The following is a 19,772-nucleotide window of genomic DNA, read 5'->3' as shown; positions in this document are numbered from 1 at the left end:
CTAAACCCTAACTTTTGAGTTTAATGGGAGTTCATGTTAATAAATAAAAAGGATTGGAATAATATAATCTTTGATATTGTTGAAATGGGTTTGTTATGTTTCTTTTTATGGTTAGACTATGTAGAAAGCTTGTAAATTTCAATTCATTATGTAGTTTTAACCATGATAGGTTTTGAAGTTTTTTTTGAGATACATGTATGAAATATGAAATTTATATGTGAGTCTTGAAGTAAATATTAATTGGGGTATTCACATTCATAAATTCTAATTGTCAACATTTGTCTTAGAAAATGGATTGGGTGAAAGAGGTAGAATAACACAAAGCTCAAAACCTTGTAATACAACATATATCAACTCTAAAATAGGGAACTAAAAAGTCAATATTATCATGAGTTTCGATAGAAGATGATAAGAGTAAACCAATGGTAACATTTGTTGTTTTATGACCTTTAGGTCTTTTACTTCCAATTAAAGAACTAAGAGCTACCCTCATTCGAGTCCTAGTCTATTTCCATATTGTTTTGGCCGCCATATACTCCAGCCTCTCATGATCTCACCACCTCCAGTCTCAAGTTGAAGCGCATGCTTGCAATCAACAAGATCATAATCCCCTATTTTGCCATTGTTGCTTACCATTACATAAGTGTGGGATTGCACCACGCTTTCCAGTTTGCACTCTTGGCGGTACTCTAAAGTTAGGCTAGCAAGCTCATAGTTCTCGACAATAGAACGTGGAACACTCTGCAATAATAACCCACGAGATATAGATAAAAATAAGCATTTCATAAGGACATAATCAAAATTTTATAAAATATCATATTTTAAAAGTTATAAGAGAAAAACAAGTTAAAAATTAACTACACACCAATAAAAAAACGTTTCGTGTGTGTGTGAAGATAAAGAAATTCAATGTAGCTACCGACCTGAGGTTTTAATATTATATATAATGTCTTAAATCATCTGATGCATATATACTTAGAATGAAAGAAAAGCAAGTTACCTCAAGGATCCACCCAATATATTTCACATTGTTAACATGTTGGTTCATATCTAAGTCGCTCCATCTTGGCTATAAGCACATATTTGTGTATGAAACGAATTAATGAGTTCATGCAAGGACTTAAATTAAAACATAGAGAAAACATTTTATTGGTAAAGAAAATTTAACAAATTGACTAACCATTATACCATTGCGAACATGGTCTACAATACTCATCTCATCGCGTGGTGACCATTTTCTAGCGACCACGGGCAGTATAACATTCGTTAAGTGTTCGTCTAATTCACTTCGAACTTCATCTGGGAATTTGGATAACTTTCTTGTCTCTTCATTCATCATTACCAAAATACTACGAGATTACACAAGAAATATGCCACCACCATTAATGCCCAGAAAAGTTACTCCATAAACATGTTTTCTACTTTTATGTAGTAAAAGGTTGATACCATGAGGCTGTTAGTAATATCTCGCCTGTTTTGGCATCACAAATCGTCCAATTGGAGCATATTCCAATTTTCCCATAGGCACCTTTCCATGTATCAATTTGAATAACATCATCCCTATAATAGATCATTTAGGCATGACAAATTAGCACATCAACATCAAGCTAGTATAAATACCATATACATGCATAAATACAATTATGGATATATATGTGTGTATCAAGCTAGTATAAATACAATATACATGCATAAATATAATTATGGATATATGTGTGTAGGAGTCTATAAAACTCAGGCTAAATTGTGATACCAAGAAGCCGTGCCCAATTACATATATACATTATGGTACTATGCGAGTTTGCATGCCCGGGTTTCACGTAGAGCCCAAATATTATACATAACTGGTTGATAATGGGGTAAGCTCACGCTCACTTCCCTACTCCTAGAATAACAAAAGAATTTCAGATCATGGAAATTTAAAAATTACAGAATGATATTTTAAGATAAGATATTATAGAAATTACATGTCTTTATCCATAAGTTACTGTTGTTTTTCAAAATTAAGAAATAGAATACGAATGGTGAAATAAGATAAACACAAAAAAGAATCTTGGCTCACAGAATTGTGAGGTATTGTACATGCAACGAGTGACTTATTTATTAGGTATAGACTTGGACGTATATTATTTGTATGCGGATTGATAGTACTAAAACGTATGTGCTTATGCTCAAACATGGAAATTAATCTCGTGTATGATAAATACGGGGGCTTATCATGCACACACCACGCTACTGACAATCTTATAATACACCAATTTCAAACAACTGTTTGAAGTTGCATTGAGAGGTCATTTGCTTGATTAGGAATTGTGCCTTGCATCTTAGCTCACCTACCTTTTTAATAGTTGTTTCGGGATTCGTTCGGCCATTTTAATGTTATGGCTTACATCATAGCCATGCCACCTTTAAACGACCCTTTGAGTTTGGTGGTGCTGTCTTTGAGTTTGGGGGTGGTGTAGGATGTTACATACCAAACGAGAAAAGTCATCACAAAAGACTAGTCTAGTAGGTGAGAGAGCCAATTTGGTATATAAACCCTACATTGGTTGCTCATACAACCGATTTTGGACAAGTTCCATACCTTGCAATAGTTTCAGTCCATAACATAGGATTAGTAAGGCCTAAACATATTGTATATTGAGGAGTAATTATGGTTGTTTATGTACTACAAGTTGTTATAACTATTTTTTTTTTCTAATGTAAGTTTTTGACCAATTTAGAAGTTTTTGAATTTGTGAGAGATTTATCCGTCATCCCTTCTTTAGTTATAAAAGGGTGTACATATTTGCGCACCAAAATGCCTATTTGCACATCAAATCCTAGCTTTATATACATAGCGTATAGGTCTATACGCGGTGTATAGTTATCTTTTTTAATTTCCAAGAGAATCTATGATATGATGTGAGAATTTGTCCCTTTATATACGCCACGTGTAGGCTTATACGCAACGTATATAAAGGGTGATTTTTCTAAGAAACATTGTTATACATTATTTATCGTTTTAGCAAACTTAGATAATAAGTCATTTTTAAAATTAGATAAATAAGAAACACTGTTAAGTATTCTATCGTATAGTATAATATATGTCTCGTATAGGCCTATGGATGTAGTGTGGTATCATATAGTGTAGTATAATCTGGTATAGGCCTATACGTGTAATATAATATTGTATACTATCGTATCGTATACTGTAGTAAAAATATTGTTAAGTATTCTATTATATGGTATAATATAGGTCTCGTATAGGTCTATAGGTCTATAGGTCTATGAATGTAGTATCGTATCATATAGTATAGTATAAATCTCGTATAGGCCATACGTGTAATATAATATTGTATCCTATCGTACCGTATAGTGTGGTATAAATCCCATATAGGCCTATAGGCATATGCAAGACCTATAGGGGACGTATAGGATACTTATACGACATTATTCGATACGATAAGATATGATATTATACTACACCTATAGGCTTATACGAGACTTATACAACACTATACGGTACGATACTATATCTGTAGGCCTATATGAGGTCTATACGAGGCTTACATGCTTATGCGAGGTCAAGACGTGACCTATACTACACCTATACTATACGATACGATACGATACGATATATATCATATAAATTGATTAAGTATAAAAAAGGTTGTAAGAAATACTTACTTTTTATTTATTTAAAACAGAAAACTTTTTTTATACAACTTTACCAAAATGATTAATATTGTATAAATGTTTCTAAAAAACCACCCTTTATATACGCTGATAAAATGTTTCTAGCCCCCAATCCAGGGGTAAAATGGTCTTTTTACCAAACTTACCCCATATATACGCCACATACAGGGCTATACGCGGCGTATCGTAAAAAAACCATTTAACCCCTGGATTTGGGGCTATACGCAACCCAAACCAGGGGTAAAATTGTCTTTTTAACCCTTTATATATGCTGCGTATAAGCTTATACGTAGCGTATATAAATGATAGCTTTTTTTACCCTAAATTTGTGGTAAAATTGTCTTTTTGACCCTTTATATACGCCGCGTATAGACCTATACGCAGCGCACATAAAGTTTTTTTTTGTTAGGAAACAATTTTATAAATTACATATCGTTTCAGCAAAGTTCTATAATAAGTACTTTAAAAAATATTTTTAAGTATCGTATCGTATAGTGTAAGTCTCGTATAAAACTCGTATAGACCTATGGTTGTAGTATCATATTGTATAGTGTATAGTATAAGTCTCGTATATGTCTTGTATATGCCTATAGGGCTATATGGGACCTATACTGCACCTATAGGCTTATACGGGTGTTCTATGGTATCCTATAGTATAGTATGGTATCGTATTGTATCATATCGTATCGTATAGTATCATATCGTATAATGTGTAGTATAAGTCTTGTATAGGTTCCCTATAGGTTTTGTATGTGCCTATGACATATACTACACTATACGATATGATATCACATTTATAGGCTTATACGAGGTCAATACGTGACCTATACTACACCTATACGATATTTATTGTATAAAAAATGATTAATGTTGTATAAAAAAGTTTGTAAGAAATAGTTACTTTTTTATTTATTTAAAATAGAAAACTTTTTTTATAAAACTTTACTAAAACGATTAATATTGTATAAATTTTCTAAAAAACATACCCTTTATATACGCTCCGTATAGGTCTATACACAGCGTATATAAAGGGTCAAAAAGACAATTTTACCCCTGGTTTGGGCTGCGTATAGCCCCCAGTCCAGGGGTAAAATGCCTTTTTTACTATACGTCGCGTATAGCCCTATATGTGGCGTATATATGGGGCAAGTTTGGTAAAAAAGACCATTTTACACCTAGATTGGGGGCTATACGTAGCCCAAACCACGGGTAAAATTGTCTTTTTGACCCTTTATATACACCGCATATAGGCCTATATGCAGCGTATATAAAGGGTGGTTTTTTTAAGAAACATTTATAAAATATTGTCTTTTTAACCCTTTATATACGCTGTGTATAGGCCTATATGCAGCGTATAGGAGCAGCCAGACAGACCCTGATTTTTATGCAACCCTAAACGTTGCGTATAGGTCTATACGCAGCGTATATAAACCCTAAAGTGCGCAAATAAGCACCTTTGATGTACCAGTAGTTTGAGGCTTGTAAAAAATTATTAGATTATTTCTGTTAAATACAAAGGGATTTAAATTAGAGTTTAACTAGCTGTTAGTAAAAACCTGAGCTTGACCAGTTTAAAATCAAGCTCTGGTCACCAATTAGGTCTCCTCAAAACAAAGCCGTGTGTGTTATATTAAGACGCTAATTAATATGGGTTTATGGACCCGTTGTACCATATTGGATAACGATCCACTGCCACTTGCAGCTTTGACACCACCCAGATTAGGTTCTTCTTGCACATCTCTCGTGTTAAACCAAAGCCATCACTCCATACTCCGATTGCCTTCAAATGATTTATGGATGTTTCCTGAGCATGCACATGCCAATTATATATAGTCAGTTACGATAACCGGTTACATTAATCACAAATCTACCATATATACCTGCAATAGATTCATAAGGGTTTCTATAGTAACTGCTTGGTCTGACCCAACTTCATATGATCTGATTTGAAACTTTTGTCGGAAAACAAAACCATCACTAAGCATGCTTCCAATACCGAGTTCCGGAATCATGTCCAGATAATTTTTGTTTTGGCCAAGCATCATTATTGGCTTCAAGAAACTAGCTCTATTAGAGCGAACTTTAGTAGCGTTTACCTTTGTAAGATCTTTAGCAAGCAAACTCCTTGACGAACCATCATTTTTCTTGATGATCCCATGTGCATCTTTGGGTCTTGGTGTGCCTCTAAGATTATTGCGAGTCATGTCATGGTATGAGAAAGAATTCAAAAAGAAATATGTAGAGGCAGCCATAGCAACCATTGCTAACAATTCTTAACTATTTATAGAAACCATATTATAGAGTTCTTTATGACAATTCTCATGATGTCATGCATCATAAAGGCACTAGCGCACATTTCAAACTTCTAAATCCCCCTTAGGTAGGTAAAGTTGGCTAGGACACAAGTTTGGGTAGCATTTTTTTTTTTAAATTAGATGAATTCTTATACATAAATAACTATATCTGATACATGCAAACACATGTTGTATAAACAACTTGGTTTCTTGTTAATTGTTCACGTTTGGAGTTTCAAACCGAAATGAAACTTTGACATAAACTTTGGAGTTGCATTAAGCGAGAAGATAAGTGCCGATCACAAGAAGATATCACATGAAGGATATTGGAGATGTACGGAATTTCATGAACACAGTGATGGTTCTTAATGGACCTAAGTTAAATATTCTGTTAACAAAATTGAGTTTGCATATTATTCGTTTGAGGAAACTATAATTTGAGTCTATCTGCTATACTCTAAACTGTTTGTTGTATTTTTTTTGTACTCAATATTTTAGAATAACATTATTAGAGTATATATACAGTTTGTATGTATAACAACTAGTTGTGTTTGTTATAGTTAGTTGTGTGTATAGCTGTTAGTTGTATGTATAGTTGATAGTTGAACTATATAAACAGTCATGTATTCATAATTAGATATGAGATTACAGTTTAGTTCTTGATACTCATTTTTTCCAGTTTGATATTTTCAGGCCGATCAAAGCTTGCTTTCTAGTGGTTGTTGGAGAGGACGTCGTAGCTCCAGTGGTCGCTTCAGCGGTTGCTACAATGGTGACAATAGTAGTTAATTAGTTAATTTACTAAACACCAGAGCCGGCCCAATGGGCTTCCAACCCTAGGCACTGGCATAGGGCCACCCAAAATGAAAGGCCTCCAAATTTTTTTATGGTTCTTTCTATACTAGGCCCATTTTTTTTATTTATTTTATACTAAACAGAAATAAGAAGCCCAATAAAATAAAGGTCTGAATCGTCCTAGTGAAAATGAGTCGGAAAAAGGTGAGGCTAAATCTTTAGTTGAAAATGAGTTGGAAAAGTTGAATTTTTATTAGCGACGGTTATTTGGTATGAGGTTTTACATGCTATTAATGTAGTTAGTAAAAACTTACAATCAAAAGATATGTGTATTGATATTGCTCTAAAACAACTAGATGGACTTATTATTTATTTTACAAAGTTTAGGGAAGAAGGATTTGAAAATGCTATGATTGAGGCTAAAGAACTTGCTTTAAAGATGGGCATTGAACCTAGTTTCCGTGAAAAACGTGTTATTCGTAGAAATAGAAGATTTGATGAAAATGTTAATAATGAGACTTTGAAAACTCCTATTAATTGTTTTAGAACGGATTACTTTTTATACATAGTAGATCAAGCTAGTGTTTCAATCGAAAGTAGATTTGCTCAGTTTAAAGAGTTCGAACAAATTTTTGGTTTTTTGTTTAGTATAAAAAAGTTAAAATCTTTAGATCAAAAAATTTTAAAAGAGAAATGCATTTATCTGGAAAAGTTTTGGAACTATGATAATCATATTGATATTGATGGTTTAGATGTATTTGAAGAACTAAAAATGCTAAAAGAAATTATACATGTAAAATCTGACACACTTACAAATATATTAACTTATATTAGAAACTTTAATTCTTTTCCAAATGCATATATCGCCTATAGAATTGTGTTAACCATTCCTGTAACTGTTGCTACCGCAGAACGTAGTTTTTCCAAATTAAAACTAATAAAAAAATTACTTAAGATCTACAATGTCACAAGAAAGATTAAACGGTTTAGCTATTATGTCAATCGAAAAAGATTTTTTAGAAGAACTTGTTTACGATAATTTCATCAAACAATTTGGCTAGTTTAAAGCTAGAAAAGTAGATTTTATTTAAACATATACTATAATTATAGAAAACATATAACTTTAAAAAAAAAATTACCTAAGCCAATTATAAACTTTTTAGTTTATAGTGCCGGTCCCAAGCCCGGATAAAGGAGAAAGGTTTTGTTACTAAATATGTTGAAAATGATAATTTTGCAAAAGGGCCACCACTTCTTAGTTCGATTAGGGCCTCCGAAAACGTAGGAACGGCTCTGCTAAACACTGACCACAATTTCTGACATCAATGGGCTTAGTCCTTAAGTAATAGACTGGATTTGAAGTTATTGCTATAGCACTTTTTGAGTCACAAAGAATAGGAGTCTTTGTTAGGTTAACTCCGTAATCTTTCAACTATGTTTGTATCCATAGAACTTGTGAACAACAGACTGCTGCTCCTATGTATTCTGCTTTAGCTGTGGAAGTAAAAACACAATTTTGTTTCTTGCTTGCCCAACATGTAACGCCCTGCGTCCATGAACTTTTATCTTTTGGCAAGTCTAGTCACTATACTATTTGAGACTTAACTATGTGAAACATTTGTGAAACTTGTGATACTTTGAAACTTGACACTTGATGCTTGATACTTATTAAATGCTATTAATCTTGATACTTGATACTTGATACTCGACTCTTGTTACTTATTGAACGAGATGCTTGATGCTTATGGAACGAGAAACTTGAATTGAACGAGAAGCTTTGATGCTCTGTTAAACATGAAACTTGAAACTTGTCACTTACTAGCTAGCTTATATGTAAACTTGAGACATGGAAACTTTGTGTTAGTTATATAATCTTATCATGTGATGATATTACACAATAATACGCAACGCAACACTTAATCTGGCTCGCAAATCGAATCGAAATCAGAAAACTAGCAAACGGGTCTCGGCTGTCCGAATGGACATCCGATCGGATCTCAGATGGCCATTCGACCGAACAGCCGTCCGACCCAGTGCACGCTAGCACCACCTCACTTGCCTCTGACACCTATAAATACCTTCTGTCACATCACTATTCACTGATGTGACAGCCTCGTCCGACCTAGAGCCTTCCAAGTCGTTCCCAAGCACTTTTCCCTTGATTTCAAGCGATTCTTGTAAGTTTTCCCCATGAATCTTGTACGTCTATCATCATTACACAATTCCCCACCATTCCTTCCATCAAAATCACTGGTTTCCTTCACAAAATCACTCGATTTGGACTCTTGAAGGTGACATCATCACGCGTTGCTTATGTAATCAGTGAATGACGTCATCTCCTTAGGAATGGTGCAGATCCACATGTATTTTGCACAATTAAACACGAATCTTTGCAAACTTTATCATTTTCTCAAAGAAAATTCATACTTTTCAACTTTTCTTCAAACTCTCTTAACTCTTCTACTCAACTCGGTGAAATCTGGATCCAAACAGGCTGTAGACTTTTTCTTTAGTCTGGAGACGGGTTGAAAACGGATTATCACCGGAGAGATGACCGGTCTACGGGTCAGACATGAAACTCCGTCAAGAACGGTTGCCCTGGTCGAACCGGGTGATTCCCATCCGATCAGGTAAACTGAACCTGGGTGGGTTTTCCGTTGTCTTGATACGCTACCGCGTCATCTCCGTTAAACTCAAACTTAGAAATTTTACAAGAGTTCCAAAGGAACAAGTTCACCACAGTCGAATGATCATCCGATCTGACGATCATCCGATCGGACGATCATCAGACCCGATGACAGTCCTCTGCAACCACTCAACACTTAAACTATTTGAATCAGGACCTTAAGCTATCGAACTTTCACTCGAATAGTCATCCTATCAAACGGTCATCCGTCCGGATGACCATCCGATCGAACGACTTGAACTTATACTACAACAAAAACTTCAAAAGTTTGAAACATTTTGCAAAACACACTACTGATCGAACGATCGTCCGATCGAATGGTCATCCGACCGGATGACCATCCATCCGGATGACCATCCGATCAGGAGACTAGTCAGACACTTTTACTCGATGTTCGCATGATTCGACATTCTGTTCGACACTCATTCTGTTAAACTATAATCAGGCTAACTCCAACGCTCCCTTCGATCCAATTAGTCGATGTTGATACTTAGCACCCACAGTGAGTATACTCGATCCCTTTTTGTTTTAAATACTTTTTGGGACGGAACATGTATTCTATAAACATGACACTTGACACTTGAAACTTATTTGGAAACTTACTCTATTCGTAGTAAACATGGAAACAGGATACTTGTGAAACTTGAGACTTATATGCTATGTGACGTTTAATCCTTGCATGTGACATGTCTTAACAATTATGGTAATATGCATATGCTATAGGTTGTAACACCCCGCCTGTTATTCTCTTGGGTATTGTTAAGATCAAACCTCCCGTTAGACTTTGGGAATGGCAATGAAAGTTTATAGCTCCTGGTAGACTCTTGGGATTGCTATGTTAATTGCGTTGGAAATGCGTGTTACATAGGGACTGCGTTAGCTTAGCATGGTGAAACTTGTTATATGTTTTCATGGCAGATACAAGTTTTTGAACGTTTTAAATTATTATGCTATTACGTACTCAAACTTGTATACTCGCCAACATTTTGTTGATAGTATTTTAATACATGTTGCAGGTTGATAAGTTGGACGTGGAAGAAACAAGCTAGGATGATGTTTAGAAACTCACCTAGTTAAATCAGGAATTTTGAACAATATTTGAGTTTGATGTAATTGATACTTTATGTTGTGGTTGATCATGTTTGACTTTTAGACTATGTTTTGAATTTAATTAATCTATATTGAAACTATTAGTGTTATGGAAACTCTTGAGCAATCTGAACGCTTAGTGCCATGCCCCGATGTTTCCGCCGTTAGTTGGGGTGTGACAGATTGGTATCAGAATCATAACTATAGGGAATTAGGAAAAGTAGGAATGCTTTGCCTAGTCTATAGTTCTAGGAAGCTTGACTCTTATCTATTGTTTAAGACTTATGCATTCTACCGTACTTTCTTCCTAGCAACACATTCCTGTTAAGCTTACATGCCTTTCCTAAGGCTGACACAATATACACTTAGATGCTTTGAAATGCTGGACAACATTTGTATTTTACACGAGATTTACCCTCAAGTCAGGAGTGACATCCGAACCTTGACGGGAAAATTTTCATATCATATCCTAGTAGGTCTTATCTTTTGATAAGTACCGACACTATCAGGGTACGATGTTGCCAAGTTAGAGGTGAAACTCACATCTTGATAATTAGTCCCACTCTTTGATTTTCAGTCTCGCCAAAGTCTCGAAATTCCCAATCAATTAGGGACGTGTAATGATCGAAAGGACAAATATCATAGGCCTAACATCGATAACGTATTTGTCTAAGTAAGTCAAGGCAGGTTGCCTCAATTTGAGAGGGGTTCGATCCACTTTGGTTAGTCAATGTTCCTCTACCCGGAACAATCCTATGTTTTACGAGCCTATCTTTTAAGTTATCTCGGTTTTATATGTGGTTTTAAACTTGATTTTTTGTTCGTTTCAAGACTTTTACACAAATCGCATGTATCTCCGCAATCTAAAACAATAATCATAATCTCTCAGGATTGAACTAAATTTATGAGGCTTTATTCATTGTGTTATACTATATGGGGGTCTTGATTAAACTATGGGAAATATGATTGAACGCTATGCTATGTGAAACTACTTGTTTGATCTATGTGTACGTAACCGGTTGAAGCGCATGAAAATGATGGAGTGTACTGTTATGGTTGGCAAAACACGATAGGTAACATGACACCGAATGACGAGACGGACGTAACATGGACGAAACATGGTGGATACGCCGCTGGTACTTCCTATATATAAGTGTTTCCAACATGTTACCAAACTTTCGTACCACGTGCCATGCGAAATTTGGTGTTTTGAGGACTTGTGGTGAGAATGTTGAACGTATTATGATATGTGAAAATTGTTGAACGTTTTGTGATGCATGAAACTTGAGTCTTCGTGCGATCATGTGTGAAACTTATACTACATTACGTATTCGTGAAACTATACTACTGAACGAGGCTTTATGATCTAGACTTATACGATCCTTTTCTTGGATCTTTAGATGTCTTCCCGTAAACTATCCGACTCTCTCAAGAGATCCAGGGCCAACTCTTAGAAGAAAATGATGTCTTTCATGGCCGATCAGATTGCTCGCATCGTGCCTAAGATCGTCTCTGAGATCCAGGGATCAAACACTCCTCCCTCCTTGGTGGATTCTAAAGCTGAGAAACCAAAGCCTGTGAGCTTCAGCTACAAACACTTTGTCTCTTGCAACCCTAAGCCTTTCACGGGCAGCGATCGGGTGACTGCTATGTTGGAGTAGTTCGACAGCATCGAGGTTACCTTCATCAATAGTGAGTGCCCAGAACACTTAAAGACTAGGAGTGCAACTGGCATGTTTCAAGACAAATCGTGGAGGAGGAAGTCCAGGAAGATCTTCAGGAAAGACGTCAGGGAAATCACACACTACTGAAACATCGCTTATGTTCTTTCCCTTGCCCTTTTGTTCTACCACGTGGACCAAGAAGGCAAAGTACTGCTTACGTAAGCACCTGTTCGCTTGAGTGCATGGTATCAACTTCAGTCCTCTAGAAGGTCGGTCTCCATAAACGTGCAAAGTATCACCAGACGGGAGAGGTAAAACGAACATACTTTTCTTGTAGTGTGACTTTCGTATTGATCTCATACCTCTTTCGACTCCTATAGCAAAGGCTCCTTACCGACTTGCACCTTCCGAGATGCAAGAACTATCCAGTCAACTTCAGGAACTGCTCGACAAAGGCTTTATATGTCCAAGTACCTCCCCGTGGGGTGCTCCTGTGTTATTTGGAAGAAAGATGGTTCGTTTCGTATGTGTATCGACTATCGCGAGCTTAGTAAACTCACCGTTAAGAATCGTTATCCTCTCCCTCGTATCGATGATCTATTCGACCAACTACAAGGCGTGTCCTGCTTTTCTAAAATCGACCTTCGATCTGGTTATCATCAGCTCCGCGTTCTCGAAAAAGATATCCCCAAAACCGCCTTCCGCACTCATTATGGACACTACTAGTTCGTGGTTGTGCCTTTTGGTTTGACCAACGCACCCGCCGTGTTCATGGATCTTATGAGTCGTATTTGTAAACCTTACCTGGATCATTTTGTGATAGTCTTTATTGATGATATTCTTATTTATTCGAAAACTCGAGCTGATCATGAACGCCATCTACGTCTTATGTTAGAACTTTTACGTGGTGATTGCTTATATGCAAAGTTTTCTAAGTGTGAGTTTTGGATTAGTGAAGTTTATTTCTCGGGCACGTTGTTAGTAAACAAGGAATTCATGTGGACCCTTCTAAAATCGAAGCTGTGAAGAAGTGGAGTACACCTAAATCTGCATCTGAGATTTGTTCCTTCTTAGGGTTGGCGGGTTATTACTGTCAATTCATCTCGGACTTTTCAAAGATCGTCGTTCCTCTCACTTCGTTAACTCAGAAAGAGAAACCTTTTGCCTGGGGTCCCGAGCAAGAGGAATCTTTTCAAACTCTGAAGAATCTTCTCTGTAATGCTCCTGTCCTCACTTTCCTAATGGGAATGACGATTTCATGGTATATTGTGATGCCTTGAACCGTGGCTTGGGCTGTGTGCTAATGCAGCGGGACAAGGTTATCGCTTATGCCTCCCAACAACTCAAAATACATGAGAAAAACTATACTACCCACGATTTAGAGCTTGGCGCAGTTGTTTTTGCGTTAAAGATCTGGCGACACTACCTATATGGTACTAAGTGTGTGGTTTTCACTGACCATAAGAGCCTGCAGCACATCTTTAACCAAAAGGAACTGAATATGCGTCAGCGATGATGGGTGGAATTGTTTAACGATTATGACTGCGAAATTCGCTACCATCCAGGTATGGCGAATGTCGTGGCCGATGCTGTTAGTCGTAATACTCATGTTAGTAGCATCCTCTGTTCCCAGATCACTAGCGATCTTCATGCTTGTATCCGCGAATCTCAGTATTCATCCGCTAATGAAGGTAGTCTAATCATTGAAGTACGAGGTGCTTTTGTTAATCACATCTGGGTGCCAGATCGTGATAATCTTCATGAGCTCATTATGAATAAGGCTCACAAATCTCGGTACTCTATTCATCCTGGTGCTGATAAGATGTACCATGACCTGCGTATGACTTATTGGTGGCCTGGCATGAAGAAAGATATTGCTGCGTACGTCTCCAAATGCCTTACTTGCACGAAGGTAAAGGCTGAACATCAACATCCTTCAGGTCTCCTTGAATAACCTGAAATCCCTATTTGGAAATGGGATAGCATTGCTATGGACTTCGTAACTAAACTACCTCGTACACCTACCGGTCATGATATTATATGGGTAATCATTGACCGTTTGACCAAATCAACCCACTTTCTTCCTATTCGCGAAGATTATAAAGTGGAGAAACTTGCTCGAATCTATACTGATGAGATTATATGCCGTCATGGCATACCACTTGACATTATCTCTGACCGTGATGGTCGTTTTACATCGCGTCTTCGGCAAACTTTTCCATCCGCTATGGGTTCTCATTTGAATCTTAGTACGGCTTTTCATCCTCAAACGGATGGACAGACCGAACGTACTATCCAGACCCTAGAGGATATGCTCCGTTCTTGTGTCATCGACTTTGATTGTAATTGGGATGTACATTTACCATTGATTGAATTCTCGTATAACAATAGCTATCATTCCAGTATTCAGATGGCTCCTTTCGAAGCTCTATATGGTCGCAGGTGCCGATCTCTTCTCAGTTGGCATGAGATTGGTGACAAGCAACTTACCGGCCCTGAAATTATTCAAGAAACGACGGATAAGATTCTTCAGATCTGCAATAACTTAGTCAAGGCTAGGAGCAGACAAAAGAGCTATGCTGACAAAAGGCGTAAGCCACTAGAATTTAATGTTGGAGACCAAGTTCTTCTCAAGGTATCCCCCTGGAAGGGGGTAGTTCGCTTTGGTAAGAAAGGAAAGCTCGGCCCTCGCTATGTGGGTCCTTTCACGATACTCGAAAGGATTGGCAAGGTGGCGTACCAACTCGACTTGCCCCAGGAACTTAACAACGTACACCTAACGTTCCACGTATCAAATCTTCGGAAATGCTTAGCCGATGAGGAACTTCAGGTTCCCCTCGACTTGCAAATAAACGAAACTTTACATTTTGTGGAAAAACCGATCGAAATCATGGACCGAGGAACCAAGCGGCTAAGGCGGAGCAAAATTTCCATAGTCAAGGTTCGACGGGAAGGAAAGCGTGGCGTCGAATTCACTTGGGAACTCGATAGCGAGATGAAGACCAAGTATCCGCAGCTCTTCGAGCAGCCTTCCTCTTAGATTCGGGGACGAAATCTCCTAAAGGAGGGGAGACTGTAATGCTCTGCGTCCCTGAACTTTTATCTTTTGGCAAGTCTAGTCCCTACACTATTTGAGACTTAAATATGTGAAACATTTGTGAAACTTGTGATACTTTGAAACTTAACACTTGATGCTTGATACTTATTAAACGCTATGAATCTTGATACTTGATACTTGATACTAGTCTCTTGATACTTATTGAACGAGATTCTTGATGCTTATTGTAACAACCCTCACTAAAATTAATATTTAGTATGATAATTATGCAATAAGGAAACCCTAATTAAGTTTAGTATGATTAATTAATCAGTTAATCAATATTAATTAAGCTAACAAGATTAATTAAGCTAAGTAAGGTTTATTAAAAATAGATATATATGGGGTCGTATAAGAACGTTTAATATTAATAATTAAATATATTATTTTATTTCCCTTACTCCGTTTTTAATGAAACTTAGGTTAAAACGTAGATAAAAATATACTCATTCTAAAGACATATTCGTCGTTTTATAAAACGTTATATTTTAAAAGTTATGCAAGAAAAACGAGTGAAGCAGCTGAATTAATATATATAAGCAAGCTAGCTAGCACGTCAAGCAGGTAGGCAGGCACGTCACTATCCCACATCGACAGAATTAGGTTGAGGTGCTTGCTTGCTTGCTTGCTATAAATAGGAAGCTTAGGATTCATTTTTCTTTGCTCATTTCTCTTCTTCTCTCTATACGTTGGTGTTCTAACCAATAATCACCGATACGATATTCTGTTCGGTCGATTCAGGAACCAACTAACGGAATCCAAAGTATTATACTTTGTGAGTTCGTTAAACGAAATCCAAAGTACTATACTTTGTGAGTTCGTTCAACGGATGCCAAAGTATTGTCTGAATAAGACTACACTTTGTGAAGTTCGTTAAGGTTCGAATCTCGTAACTATCGTTGAGGTTTGATTTGGGTTTTACACAAATACGTATTCCATTCTGTTAAGCTATATGTTTAACTACCAAAAATACTCCCCACCACACACACACGCGAATCACTAATTAGTATAGCAGGGTGCTGCTACGATAAAGGGTATTAACTCGATCGCTATTACGATTCATTTTCCGACCGATCAATATATCCAATGGATGTTTAAGTGCCACCCACATTAGGGTTATACTTTGTCATTCGTCGTTAAATCGATGGATGTTTAAGTATCGCACTTTGTCGTTCGTTGTGAGAATTTGATCTCGTGAGTTATCGTAATTGTTGTATTAAGTTACCTACCTAGTTCGTGTGCACTAGGTTACAAGGCTAAATCAATAGGCTAAGCTTTGCCTGTATAAATCTGCAATATATCAAGGCTTATCTGTAGACTAAACTTTGGCCGTATGAATCTGCATGTTTATAATGTGAGTCATTCTCTTTTTATCAACTGTTTTACAATACTCCAAATTATTTTCAAAGGTTATAATTACAGGGATTAAGTCTTTGTAATCACCAAATTACAGCTGGTATGTGGGGTATTATGCACATTACTATTTTTATCACTCTAGGTGAGTGAGTATCACTCTATGTGAGTGAATATTACTCTGTGTGAGTTAGCCGTCACTATTTGGGGCAACGGGACCCAATAGTGGTATGACCACAGTCACAGATCCGGTCGAGTGAAAAATACCTATTCTTGATAATTGGTTGATAAAAACATTGTAATCGCTCTTAATACTGTGAATTATAACAAATCTGTTTTTGCATAAAACCTAAATGAACTCACTCAGTATTTCCCGCTGACAAAACCTTTTTAAAACGCGTTTCAGGTAATTACAGTAGATTGGAGTAAGGATTAGATCCAGCACTGAAGGACTTCAAGAAGTGGCTTATTTCATTAATTAAATCAAATTAAGAAATATCGTTTTTATATTAAAAGCTACCTTTGTAAAACATGGGTTTATCCCATCTATTTAATAAATAAAATTCGGTGTTTCTAAACTCTGATATTTTTCCTAACTCACGGTCCTGATGAAATTTCCGCTACAATGTTTTTATAAATAAAAATAATCACCGGTACCACTGGACTGCTCACGGCACCCGATTCCGTCCAGGGTGGGTCGGGGGTCGTGACACTTATGGAACGAGAAACTTGAATTGAACGAGAAGCTTTGATACTCTGTTAAACATGAAACTTGAAACTTGTCACTTACTAGCTAGCTTATATGTAGACTTGAGACACGGAAACATTGTGTTAGTTATATAATGTTATCATGTGATGATGTTACACAATAATACGCAACGCAACACTTACTCTGGTTTGCAAATCGAATCGAAATCAGAAAACTAGCAAACGGGTCTCGGCTATCTGAATGGACATCCGATCGGATGATCGTCCGATCGGATGATCGTCCGATCGGATGATCGTCCGATCGAATGATCGTCCGATCGGATGACCGTCCGATCGGAGGGCCATCCGATCGGATGCCCATTCGACCGAACAGCCGTCCGACCCAGTGCACGCTAGCACCGCCTCTCTTGCATCTGATGCCTATAAATACCCGCTGTCACATCACTATTCACTGATGTGACAGCCTCGTACGACCTAGAGCCTTCCAAGTCGTTCCCAAGCACTTTTCCCTTGATTTCAAGCGATTCTTGTAAGTTTTCCCCATGAATCTTGTACTTCTATCATCATTACACAATTCCCTACCATTCCTTCCATCAAAATCATTGGTTTGCTTCACAAAATCACTCGATTTAGACTCTTGAAGGTGACATCATCACGGGTTGCTTATGTAATCAGTGAATGACGTCATCTCCTTGGGAATGGTGCAGACCCACCTATATTTTGCACAATTAGACACGAATCTTTGCAAACTTTAACATTTTCTCAAAGGAAATTCATACTTTTCTTCAAACTTTCTTAAATCTTCTACTCAACTCAGTGAAATTTGGATCCAAACAGGCTGTAGACTTGTTCTTTAGTCTGGAGACAGGTTGAAAATGGATTATCACCAGAGAGATGACCGGTCTACGGGTCAGACATGAAACTCCGTCAAGAACAGTTACCCTGGTCGAACGGGGTGATTCCCATCCGATCAGGCAAACTGAACCTGGGTGGATTTTCTGTTGTCTCAAACTTAGAAATTTTACAAAAGTTCCAAAGGAACAAGTTCACCACAGTCGAATGATCATCCGATCGGACGATTATCCGATCGGACGATCATCCGATCGGTGACAGTCCTCTTCAACCACCCAACACTTAAACTATTTGAATCAGGACACTAAACTATCAAACTTTCACTCGAATTGTCATCCGATCGAACCTTCATCCGTCCGGATGACCATCCGATCGAACGAATTAAACTTATACTACAACAAAAACTTCAAAAGTTTGAAACATTTTGCAAAACACACTACTGATCGAACGGTCGTCCGATCGAATGTTCATCCGATCGGATTACCATCCGTCCGGATGACCATCCGATCAGGAGACTAGTCAGACACTTTTACTCGATGTTCGCACGATTCGACATTCTATTCGACACTCATACTGTTAAACTATAATCAGGCTAACTCCAGCGCTCCCTTCGATCCAATTAGTCGGTGTTGATACTTAGCACCCACAGTGAGTATACTCGATCCCTTTTTGTTTTAAACACTTTTAGGATGCAACATGTATTCTATAAACATGACACTTGACACTTGAAACTTATTTGGAAACTTACTCTATCCATAGTAAACATGGAAGAAGGATACTTGTGAAACTTGAGACTTATATGCTATGTGACATTTAATCCTTGTATGTGACATGTCTTAAAATTATGGTAATATGCATATGCTATAGGTTGTAATGCCCCGCCTGTTATTCTCTTGGGTATTGTTAAGATCAAACCTCCTGTTAGACTTTGGGAAAGGCAATGAAAGTTTATAGCTCTCGCTAGACTCTTGGGATTGCTATGTTAATTGTGTTGGAAATGCGTGTTACATAGGGACTGCGTTAGCTTAGCATGGTGAAACTTGTTATATGTTTTCATGGCAGATACGAGTTTTGGAACGTTTTAAATTATTATGCTATTATATACTTAAACTTGTATACTCGCCAACATTTTGTTGATAGTATTTTAATACATGTTGCTGGTTGATAAGTTGGACGCGGAAGAAACAAGCTAGGATGATGCTTAGAAACTCACCTAGTTAAATCAAGAATTTTGAACAATATTTGAGTTTGATGTAATTGATACTTTATGTGGTGGTTGATCGTGTTTGACTTTTAGACTATGTTTTGAATTTAATTAATCTATATTGAAACTATTAGTGTTATGGAAACTCTTGAGCAATCTAAACGCTTAGTGCCGCGCCCCGATGTTTCCGCCGTCGGTTGGGTGTGACACAACATACTCTAGATATACTTTTCCTATCAAGTTTACATCCTGCATGATCTGCATCTTTGTATACAATTAAATCCAAACTTATGTTCTTCAAATACCATAATCCAAGATCTTATGTACCTTTTAGATATTTTAAAACCCTTTT

General features: G+C 37.0%; 1 protein-coding gene across 2 annotated transcripts; it reads right to left on the bottom strand.

The window, feature by feature from the left end:
• Nucleotides 1-362: 362 nt before the first annotated feature.
• On the bottom strand, nt 363-5,924 carry LOC110886378 (palmitoyl-acyl carrier protein thioesterase, chloroplastic). 2 transcript variants are annotated; one of them, XM_035978753.1, is made up of 7 exons: nt 5,775-5,915; nt 5,559-5,630; nt 5,349-5,482; nt 1,447-1,560; nt 1,181-1,349; nt 1,001-1,069; nt 363-741 (listed from the first exon to the last, which is right to left on the bottom strand). In XM_035978753.1, exons 1-7 carry the CDS (start codon nt 5,880-5,882, stop codon nt 490-492), a joined length of 918 nt encoding a protein of 305 aa, XP_035834646.1. In that variant the 5' UTR covers nt 5,883-5,915; the 3' UTR covers nt 363-489. The 2 variants fall into 2 exon arrangements, with proteins under 2 accessions (XP_035834646.1, XP_021989854.1); XM_022134162.2 differs by having other exon boundaries at nt 5,559-5,924.
• Between the last annotated feature and the right edge of the window lie 13,848 nt (nt 5,925-19,772).

The sequence above is a fragment of the Helianthus annuus genome, chromosome 10, assembly GCF_002127325.2.
Source record: "Helianthus annuus cultivar XRQ/B chromosome 10, HanXRQr2.0-SUNRISE, whole genome shotgun sequence".
Taxonomy (NCBI): domain Eukaryota; kingdom Viridiplantae; phylum Streptophyta; class Magnoliopsida; order Asterales; family Asteraceae; genus Helianthus; species Helianthus annuus.
Note: the sequence above shows the minus strand (reverse complement) of the source record. Positions and strands in the feature narration are given on the sequence as shown.